The sequence below is a fragment of the Lolium rigidum genome, unplaced genomic scaffold (assembly GCF_022539505.1).
Source record: "Lolium rigidum isolate FL_2022 unplaced genomic scaffold, APGP_CSIRO_Lrig_0.1 contig_39102_1, whole genome shotgun sequence".
Lineage (NCBI taxonomy): Eukaryota > Viridiplantae > Streptophyta > Magnoliopsida > Poales > Poaceae > Lolium > Lolium rigidum.
The window spans coordinates 1-11,143 of record NW_025900442.1 but is presented as its reverse complement, the minus strand read 5'-3'; the positions used below and the strand labels follow the sequence as shown (position 1 = coordinate 11,143).

At 42.7% G+C, this 11,143-nt stretch overlaps 1 protein-coding gene across 4 annotated transcripts; it reads left to right on the top strand.

Moving 5' to 3' along the window:
- Positions 1-336: 336 nt before the first annotated feature.
- On the top strand, positions 337-6,376 carry LOC124681314. 4 transcript variants are annotated; one of them, XM_047216246.1, is made up of 7 exons: positions 337-478; positions 935-1,322; positions 1,680-1,805; positions 1,892-3,956; positions 4,646-4,761; positions 4,881-4,972; positions 5,800-6,376. In XM_047216246.1, the coding sequence occupies exons 1-7, from the start codon at positions 476-478 to the stop codon at positions 5,911-5,913; spliced, it is 2,904 nt and encodes a 967-aa protein (XP_047072202.1). In that variant the 5' UTR covers positions 337-475; the 3' UTR covers positions 5,914-6,376. The 4 variants fall into 4 exon arrangements, with proteins under 4 accessions (XP_047072202.1, XP_047072204.1, XP_047072203.1 ...); XM_047216248.1 differs by having other exon boundaries at positions 339-478; positions 954-1,322; XM_047216247.1 differs by having other exon boundaries at positions 339-501; positions 954-1,322.
- The last annotated feature ends 4,767 nt before the right edge of the window (positions 6,377-11,143 follow it).

Sequence of the window (11,143 nt, the reverse complement as noted above, 5' to 3'; positions counted from 1 at the left end):
ACGGACACCTCCCATCAGTTCACGACCCTATCATCCGACGGTGCTCACTCCTCCACCGCCGCCTCTCGACGAGCCACATCCGTCGGATCGCCGCCACCGTCTCCGTCCCAAGCGCTCCAAACCGTAGCGCGGCGACGCAGAGGGGAAGAGAAAAGTCGGGAGAAGCAGGCATGTGTCTGAGGCGGCCTCTACGTGGCTCAACCTCCGCCTCGCATTCCGGCGCTCCTCCGCCGCATGCACCGCACAAACAAAAGCATTCCCCACCGCGGCGATGCTGCCCTCCTAGACCTCCCCCAAATTCTCCTCCTGACCAGCTTGCTAGCCGCCGGCGCCGCTCACCAGCCTCCCTTCGCCGCCAAACCCCCCCTTCCTCCTACTCCTTCCCCGGTGGTGCGAGCAGGTGCGCCGGCCGGCGCGCGCTGTTTTCCGAGGACCGACCGCGACCGCGGGGAGGGGAGCAATGCTGTGAGATGAGATGGTAGTGGCTCGCCGCCCCCAGAGGTCGGCTGTTGCATCAGCGATCACTACTCTCTACTTGTTTTCATTTTTCCCCGCTCGCTTTTCACGCCGCGATGCTGTCCTTTATATTGTTTATTCCGCTTCGAGCTAAGCTTTTGATTTTCTATCAACGACAAATTCGCTGTAGATGTCTACTTTTTTTCTAATTCGGGTAAGTACTGTGTCGCCTTGTGTCATGATCCATATATATATGTATACGTACAAGTGACTTCGTTTGGGTTACACCCCAGTTTGTTAGGAGGGACAAAAAAAAAATAGGGGAATATTTACAAAATTATTTATTTGGAAAATTAGAATCTATTTGTTCTGATTTAGTTTTAGTCTTTTAGTTCATTAGCTATATATAGTTCGTTTCTGCATCTAGACTAGTTGTATTTCCTGCAAACATCCTCTTATCTTTATAGTCTGCTGAAAGGCACATGGTGGACATTCAGGTGCAGGTGTAAATGCAATCCAAACATCCGGCATGAGCCCCCTCTCCGAGCTGGTCTGGTCTCCGGATGATGGTCTCAGCATTAAAATCGCAGCCTCCAGCCTAAGCACAAGAAAAGCCTCTCTTCGCTGGAATGCGGATACTCTGAACATAGTCATATCTTCGCCTCAACCAAGTGGCGGCGGCGGTGCCAGTGCCAGGAAGAGTGGTGATAACGTAGATGCCTCAGTAAGGGATGCTGGAGAAATGCCGTCGCAGCTACGAACTTCCAGTGACAGTACAGTGAGAGTATCCATGGCTAGTCCAAATAGAACACGAAACCTTGATGCGCAACAATCTACTTCTATAAGATCACAGGAACAAGATTCAAGTAAGTTTAAAAGACACAAATCCAATTCACTGACTTCGAGTAGCTTAGAGATCTGCATGTAGCACCAATTGTTGCCCTAGATAACTGCTTAGCTTGCCAGTAGAGTCCAAACTGTGTATGAACATAACTGGCACAAGTTAACCGTCTCTCAACACATACAAAATGTCTCTTCCCTAATGTGTGTTAGCAAGATTTTTTTTTACCAATAGTATGTTACATAACTTTTCAGTGTATTTCATGTACCTTTGCTCTCGTAGTCCAAACAAAATAGATAGCCTAATGCCATTTACATTTTTGTCATCTGGTTGTCAGTATTCCGACGATTAACTAATCTTGTTTGATGATCAATGCTTGTAGAATGCTGTGGAGGGATCAATTTGATGAACGAAGAGAAAGAATTGTCTGACAACTGCTCTGCAGATAAGCCGAATAAAGAGGAAGTGCGTACTTCTCCCACAAGATACTGCAAGGACGCTTCTCACAGTAATATACTATATTTAGGACAATTGTTAAAACTACCCTTATCTTCTTTTGTTCGCAACAATAAAAAATAGCATGGCATTTTACAGGCGTGGCTTCCAAAAATAGTGCCCTGCGTAGTATTTCAGAAAAACAGATCTACTGTGCAACCACTGTCCCTAATGGAAGATCCTGGGCAGATAATACCTGGCGTGCTCGATTAGTAAAAGCAATTAGTCAGAGGGACTATGTTTTGCCGAACAATGCATTGAATGCAGAGTCACCTTTTGGTAATACCAGAAAGGTTCCAGTAAAGTTGTCAGGTTTTCTAGATAACAAAAGTGATAATCACCAAGATCAGGTGATGCAGGAAAAACATAATGGTAATCGCCAAGATCAGGTTATGCAGGATAACCATGATGGTAATCCCCAAGATCAGGTTACACAGGGAAATCATAAGGATGAGCCTATTCTTGCTAGATGTGAGTCAACATCTGGTGTTAACCCTGTTTCAAAATGTGACTCAGCATCTGGTGTTAATCCTGTCACAAGATATGAGTCTACAACGGATGTTAATCCTACAAAGCTTGAGAAGGGCAAAGAAAAGGTCATGCACGACCAGAGCAATTGTGTTAGCAAAACAAAGCAGGATGATGATAGCAATGAGAGTATGGAGAGCTGCCCAAGTATGAAAGCTCCAAAGAGAGAACATGCACAATACTCCACATGCGAGATGTCTTCTCGAAGTAAAAGATTTAGAAGGGAATACAATGAGAGTTCTTGCTCAGGATTGTTGCCTAGAAATGGTAGCTCGTTCTTTAACTGGATGTCATCTCTGACTAATGGATCAACCATGCTTGATAGAGGCACTACTGTTGTTTCACTTGATCAGAAGCTTTCAGAGGCTACAGGACATGAACTAGCAGAACATTCAATGGAGCTTCAAAAAAACATCAGAATCCCTCTGCAGCCTGTTGGCTTCAATTCTCTTTTTCAATCTCTTTATTGCCGTAATGTTATGACAGCTTCAAGAGATACCAGTGATCAGTCAGAAATGGATTGCATTGAGCGCGAAGCTGACAGACTAGCACTGAATCTAAATGGTAGCAATTCTATGCTCGGCAAAAAGATTAGTATGGGCAGAGGAACTGTTGATGTGGCTATTGAGGATTTAGCTGCTGACAGCCTTCAAGAGGATTCAGGTGGTGGTAATGGCAATTTTAGAGATCAAACTGGAGTTCTCCCTTTGAGAGCCGGAAGAAACTTCAAGATACCCAACGCCAGCAAGTCGTGTTCTAGAACTGTCATAGAAAAACAAAATGAGTGCCATGCCAGCTCTTTGAATGCTGCAACGGGTATTAATGGTGGATTCACTGAAAGCTTGTGGGTAAGTCGTCTTTTGCCAAAAACCTCAATGAAACTGATGGATGCAACACCCTGCAATGTAAACAGTGATTTGTGTGCTGTCAGTCCAAAGGGTGCAGGTGATAAGTTGTATCCTTCATCTCAGCAGAAGTTTAATGTGGAGAAAGAATTCTACAATTCACAATACTTTACTAGCACAGGAAGTGACAATGGGACAACAAGCAGCAAATGTCCAGTGATTCCTCAAGAAGAGCATAAGCAGTCAGAAACTATGGCTTCCATTCTCGCAAAGAGATTGGATGCACTCAGACATGCAAAGACCTCAGCAGTAAGGTTAGCTATCTCATGTGATTACGAAATATCTGAAGAGCGTAATCAGAGAAAGAGTCCTTTTGTTAATTACAGCAGCCATGATGGACTAGAGGCAGGACAAGAAACTCAAAAATCTTCTAGTGGACATGGACGGCTAGTTTTATGGGTAGGTGACAAAGGTAAGGAGCAATTATGTCCTGGCAGTGACGAGGAATCAAGAGGAAACATGTTATCTCGAGGTGAAGGTCAGCATTGTGGAGGGAGCATCGCTGGAAAGACTGTAGCTCCTCATGATAATTTAGAAGCAAACACATCTGCTGAATATAATGATGGAAAAGGATTAAAAAATAAGGAAGTGGGTTCAGATTCCATGGAGAGTCTGCGACAAAACAAACAAATTGTACCCTATGGTATTATCTCCAGTGATGTATGTGATCAATCAAGTATTATTTTTGGAGCCTTGCAGAGGCTTCGTTTGTCTCGATCAGATATCATCAGGTACTTAGTTTAGTTAGAAATCACCTTTGAATTCCTTTCAACATTTCTCTTTCTACCTGCTATGTATGGCATGCATGATTGCGTTTACGGATTTCATAATATTTGCTCTATGTTAGAGATGGTCACATGTCTAAGAAGATTTAATTGGACAAATTATATGGCTTATAGCTTTCTATGGGCTGTGTGCTCCTTTTTGCTTCCTGGAAGGTGGGAAGTTTTCATATATGATTCGTCTTAGCTAAAGAACTAAAAAAAAAAAAAGTTTCCTTGTATACAAGCTGAACCTGTGCTAGCTATGTTAAGGGAGGGGACACAAAACCTAGCCACATGGGTTTGAATCCTCACAGGTGCTTACTTACTAACGATTTCACAAATACTAATATATATTCTCTTCATAGTTTACTGTAACGTTGACAATAATTTTGGTTTGTACACAATATGTGGGCCCTAGAGTTCTGTCCGTTGATCATATTAATGTACAGAAGGATCTCTCTCCGTATTTTTGAATTGGAAAGTTGTGTTTAGATTATGGAGGACACTGAGGACTGAAGAGTCCGTTGATCATATTAATGTACAGAAGGATATCTCTCAGTGTTGTTGAATTGGAAAGTTGTGTTTAGACTAGGGAGGAGACTGAGAACTAAAGAGCTGATGTTTGTTTCTTTATTTACATTGGTGATACTTGACAGATGGTTCACGTCACCAATAATGCACACTACCTTAGATGGCTTTTTCTTGCGTCTACGATTTGGTAAATGGGAAGAAGCATTGGGTGGCACAGGATACCATGTCGCACGCATAAATGGTAAGTGGCTATACAACTGTCTAATTTGGTGACTGGCTACATAAAATGCTCAGGTTGCAGAGTGATTCTTTAAGAAAATAAAAAAGAGACAGTAAGTAATATATATACTTCTCTTACAGGAGCATTGGATAGGAACCGCCTCTCTGTAACAATCAGGAACTCAACTTGCCAAGTAGATTCTCGCTTTGTATCCAACCATGAATTCCATGAGGTAATGTATGAAAAGGCAGTTCTCTTTTTTTTTTTTACTTCTGCTGCTATTTTGCCAGTGCACTTTTGTAGACAACCCATTAAAAAATTAAGCCAACTTTAAAATCAGCTTATTTTCAATTGAGCAAGTTCATGGCAGTGAACATACTAAGAGAAACGCTTGATAGTTTGCTTTCTTGACGTTTCCAATAGTTCTTGTGTATATACTGTTTCTTGCGTTCATCGTTTGGACAAAGCATCACAATCAGATGACTTGTAGAGTTGTTTTGTTTTCTTAAGTATCACTAAATTATCAAATTGTAACCCAAAATAGTATTGATTTTCGTATTCATATTTTCAATATAGGATTCAGATGTGTTCTGCTACTATTGAAAATTCAGATTCCAATATGTGCTTCTATTTGCAGATGGCCTTATGCTGCTTGTTCATGCTAAATTTTTTACCATAACAAATCTTTCTTACCTTGTGTAAACAAAGGAAAGTTTCCCGTTGAATTTAATTTGTATGATCTAGCTCTTAAATCATAGAGCGCAGTGGTAAGAATTTTTTGTCATAAGAGCATGCCTCTCAAGTTTCGACTAATACAACAAAGATCAGAGAAAAAAAAGCGGGTCTCTCCAGAAATACATCACAAGGAAGTTCTATCTTATTTTATCTGCTTTCATTTGCCCGTACAGAAGAGTTCTACCTGGATTTTCCTACGGTTCTTACTTGCTAGTGTCCACTGATATCAAATGGTTTTGGTCTCGTCAGTCAGCAGTAGCATTTTTTCTTGAACTTGAGCAGTACCAATTTATGTTAGGTGACTGATTTTGTTATGGTCACTAGGATGAGCTGAAGGCATGGTGGTCTGCTGCCATGAAGGGTGGCTGGAAACTACCATCAAAAGAGGAACTTAGCAAGAAGTTAAGAGAAAGAGAACTATTTCGTTTTCAAAATTGATCGAATCAGCATGACAACCCTTGATGGCAGTACCATAATCTGGAGATTTCTGTCTCGGCAGTCATTTTATCTGGAATTTCCAGTGATGCAAAGAATTACAGTTAGTCAGGCTACAATGCTATTCTTGCCATTCTCAGAAGTAGCAATAGCCCAGTGGTAGGATCGCAGTGGCATTTGGTATCTCACCCGGGTGGGCTGCACTTTAAGATCATGGGCTCTCAGCCGGTGAACTAGATGTTAATTTTTGACCATCCTTGGTGCAGTGATAGATTCACAGTGGTATATTGAGAGAATGATCAGCTTGTACTAGTATATGATGCTATTTTACGATGGGATAGGTTATTGTGTGGAGATCCTATTTGTAAATAGGAAGCTACTACCAGGACAGTGCAACACTGTACGATGTTAACTATAACTTAGAATACGATGAATGTTCAGTGCTTGTGGGTGTCCTTTTCTCTAAGGAAGGGTGTCCTTTCCTCTTAAGGAAAATTCTGGAAATGTGAGAAAGGAGAGACCTGGGAGAACAAAAGGAAAACAGCTAGGTTTAAAAATGGGGTACTTACTGGAGTTTGTGGAAGTAATTTTAAGAGTCTTTCCTTGCTTTTCATACAAAGAGGCTGATTTCAACCGATGACCTGCATGGCACAAGTGGAGATACAATACCACTACATCAAGCTCACCCTTTATGAATACTGCCCAAGAGGAGTCACAATTTTCACCTAGGACATTTGGAGAAACCATTAGAAGGAAAAGGAAGGGTTTAGAAATGTAAGGATTTTTTACGAATTAGAGAATAGTATGAGGACTAAGAGACATCTCCACCTTGTTCCCCTTTATCTTGGAAGATGGACCGAATATTCTTAGAGAGTCCATAAAAGGAAAGAAATGGTTTTGAAATGGACGGAAAACCTGTGCATCATAGAAAAATGAGAACTCAAGAGGACTCATTCTACCCCCTAGGATATTACCACCTTGTTTCTCTTTCTTCTTGAAGATTGTGGAGAATTTGAAAAAGTGCAGAAAAGTCTAAAAATAAAATGGAGAAGGGAGTGAAAAAACGAAAGGAAAATACTTGGGATCCAATGAAAAATGTGGGGGCCTTAGGAACTCACGCTTCTCCCCTACAATGTTTCCTCCTTATTTCCCCTCTCATTTGTCGGGAGATTCTTGGGAAGGTGAGAAAAAAATAAAAAAAATATGAAAGAAATATATCCAGGTGTTAGTGAAAAATATGAGAAACCCAAAGGAATCATGCTCTCTCATATGTCATTTCCTCCTCATATTTCATCTCCTCGAGAATTTCGGTAGAATTTTAAGGACAAAATGAAAAAGATGCCTATTAGTTGAAAAGAGCATGTGGATTCCTAGGATCCATCTTTTTTTTTCCTCTAGGGATGTCCCCTCCTTTGCCACCTTTTTCTGAGATTACCTAGAAATTATGAGGGAATCGAGAAGATCTGTGAAAATTATAAGAAATGGCAAACAAAGATAGATAGTGAAAGTGCATAGAGCTCCCATGTGTGGTTTTGGTAATTAATGACAATCTCTATGGACTAATGTTTGTATTGAGTTATATTTGTAGGAGTTATCCATAGGCAATGCTTGAACCTTATGTTAGCTTCAAGGTTGCAATAAGAAGGAATGAGGTGCAAGTTCAAGATGATCCAACTCGAATTGAAGCTTGCCATTCATATGGTGTTCATGGATATGTGAAGATGAGAAGGAGCTTTCCCATAGTGGAGTATGGGGGAGTAATCCGCAAGACTTCATCAAGCAAGCACAATTATGAAAGGTGTTCCATCTTGTTGCGGTCAAGATCGTCATCATCAAGCTCAAGTGCAAGGTTAAGGTTTGAACTTGATAGGGTGTCTTTCTTACCGGTCTCGTGGTTTAGTTGAGAGACCGGGTTATAGGTTAGTTACCGCACTATCAAGGGGCTCTCGACTGAGTAACTCGATCGTATCATTCGGAGAGAGCTCAAACCTTTGCATCATTGCATCATCTTGCTTTGTTTTTATTTGGATCTTATCCATATGGTGTTTTAGATCTTGTTCTTATTCTCATGACAAGCTCTAGTTCTTCGAAAACAGATTCCTCATAAAATACTTGTTGCGTTTTCGATATTGGAGTTTTTCTCAGTTCATTGTATTAAGAGGTTTCACCTCTAAATTCATGAAAAATCTATCCCACATGTTATTAATATTCTATCTCCTTCTGGGCTGGCTCTTTTCATCCTCTTTCCAACAGAATTGGTTTCACCTAAATCCGAGTTTCCTAACTCAAGTTATTGCATTTTCCCTATTGGAGGTGTTAGCGGGTTTTCTCTTTTAGATAGGTTAAACCTTTCTCCATTTTATTTTATGATTCATGGTTGGACTATGATGTTTCCTTGAATGATCTTGTAGAGCTTTTTGTTGTGAATCTAACGAGCACAAGGTCATCAGATTCGGACTCCGGATGTGAAAATAACGACGTTTTCAGTGTGGGGTGTGGTGTCGACCGGAGTGGTCCGGCCACGGGCCAGCCCTAGTCCGGCCGGGGTACGTCCAGGCCTCCAGGGTGCAAGAAAATTGTGCCCGGAATGGTCCAGCCTTGGACGGACGAGTCCGGCCGACCAGAGTGGTCCGGCCAAGCCCGGAAGGTCCGGCTAGGGGTTGTTATTAGGTGCGTTTTCAACAGTAAGATTTCATTTTGGAGGCCATATTAACCCCCTTCTTTCCCATTGAGCTGGTTGCTTCTACTACACTCTCTCTACTCCATTGTTGACTTTGAGAAGTTTCCTCTACCTCTAGTCCTTCCATGATTCCTGCCCATATTTGAGGAAAAGATAGAGGAGATCTAGATCTACATCTTGACCAAACAAATCCCTTGATACGTCTCCAACGTATCTATAATTTCTGATGTTCCATGCTTATATTATACCAATTGCTACATGTTTTATATACACTTTATATCATTTTTATGCATTTTCCGGGACTAACCTATTAACAAGATGCCGAAGTGCCAGTTCTGTTTTCTGCTGTTTTTGGTTCTAGAAAATTACTTCTGCGAATATTCTCGGAATTGCGCGAAACAAAAGGCCACGTCCCTATTTTTCCAGAAGCTTCACGGAGTCCGAAGGAGAGACGAAGGGGGGCCACGAGCTGGCCACCTCATAGGGTGGCGCGGCCCCACCTTCGCCGCGGCGCCAGGTGGGGTGGGCCCCTCGGGACTCCACCGACGCTGCCCCTTCGCCTATATATTGCCCCAGATGCGAAAACCCTAAATAATCCAGTCATATTCCACCAAGGGTTCCGCAGCGCCGCCGCCATCGACGACAAGTTTCGGGGGACAGAATCTCTATTCCAGCACGCCGCCGGGACGGGGAATTGCCCCCGGAGTCATCTCCATCGACACCACCGCCATCTTCATCGCCGCTGCTGACTCCCATGATGAGGAGGGAGTAGTTCTCCCCCGAGCACTACAAGAAAAGTTGCCATGGCCGACGAAGTTGAAGTCGCGCCGTGGTTGCTGGTGTACCATGGCCGACGATTTTGGTCCCTCCGTGGTGCATGTCAAAACTTTTTTTTTCTCGTTTTTGAGGCCACCTAGCCCGACGAAAGCGGCCAAAACGTCGCGTATGGTGGCCCGGGACGTGGTGCATCGCGAATTCTCGGGTTCGCCGGCCGAGTCAACGCAAATCCGCACCGCCGAGGGATGTAGGGCCCGGATGGCAGCCTCTGCGGCATTGTTTTTTTTCTCGATCGCGCCATCTCGTTCAACGTTCTCCGATCGAGCCGTTTACGATGCGAGGATCATGGGTCCCGCATGTCATCCTCTATGAACCAAAATTCTTTCTATTCTTGGATTATTTTGACCCCACGATTTCGGCTACTTCCTTTTTCTTTTGATCCCTTGCCGCCTTGGAAACGTTGAGACCGCTGCTGCTAAATGGGACCCGCATGTCATCCTCTATGTGCAATCAACTTTCTTTTCTTGGAGTTTTTTTTGGCACCTCAAATTTGGTCACTTGCCTTTTTCTTTCGATCCCCTGCCGCCTCTCAAACGGTGATACCGCTGTTGCTAACTCGGGACCCGCATGTCATCCTCTATGCACTATAAAACTTTCTTTTCTTGAATTATTTTTGGCACCTCATATTTGGTCACTTGCCTTTTTCTTTCGATCCCCTGCCGCCTCTCAAACGGTGATACCGCTGTCTGCTAAATGGGACCCGCATGTCATCCTCTATGCACTATAAAACTTTCTTTTCTTGAATTATTTTTGGCACCTCATATCTGGTCACTTACCTTTTTCTTTCGATCCCTCGCCGCCTCTCAAACGGTGATACCGCTGTCGCTAACTCGGGACCCGCATGTCATCCTCTATGTACTATAAAACTTTCTTTTCTTGAATTATTTTTGGCACCTCATATTTGGTCACTTACCTTTTTCTTTCGATCTCATGCCACGTTTGAAACGTTGAGGAACCTGCAGGCTCATGGGACCCGCATGTCATCCTCTATGTACTATAAAAGTTTATTTTCTTGGTTTTTTTTCACCCTCTCATTTTTGGCAATTTCTTTTTTCTTTTGATCCCCTGCCGCCTCTCAAACGGTGATACCGCTGCTGCTAAATGGGACCCGCATGTCATCCTCTATGTACTATAAAACTTTCTTTTCTTGAATTATTTTTGGCACCTCATATTTGGTCACTTACCTTTTTCTTTCGATCTCATGCCACGTTTGAAACGTTGAGGAACCTGCGGGCTCATGGGACCCGCATGTCATCCTCTATGTACTATAAAAGTTTATTTTCTTGGTTTTTTTTCACCCTCCGATTTTTGGCAATTTCTTTTTTCTTTTGATCCCCTGCCGCCTCTCAAACGGTGATACCGCTGCTGCTAAATGGGACCCGCATGTCATCCTCTATGTACTATAAAACTTTCTTTTCTTGAATTATTTTTGGCTCCTCATATTTTTTCACTTGCCTTTTTCTTTCGATCCCCTGCCGCCTCTCAAACGGTGATACCGCTGCTGCTAAATGGGACCCGCATGTCATCCTCTATGTACTACAAAACTTTCTTTTCTTGGAGTTTTTTTTGGCACCTCAAATTTGGTCACTTGCCTTTTTCTTTCGATCTCATGCCACGTTTGAAACGTTGAGGAACCTGCTGGCTCATGGGACCCGCATGTCATCCTCTATGTGCTATAAATGTTTATTTTCTTTATTTTTTTCACCCTCTGATTTT

Excerpts from the sequence above, each read along its gene's own strand:
- LOC124681314 (XM_047216246.1), top strand. Across the intron at positions 3,957-4,645 it reads TCTCGATCAGATATCATCAG|ATGGTTCACGTCACCAATAA; the intron begins GTACTTAGTTTA and ends GATACTTGACAG. Across the intron at positions 4,762-4,880 it reads CCATGTCGCACGCATAAATG|GAGCATTGGATAGGAACCGC; the intron begins GTAAGTGGCTAT and ends CTTCTCTTACAG.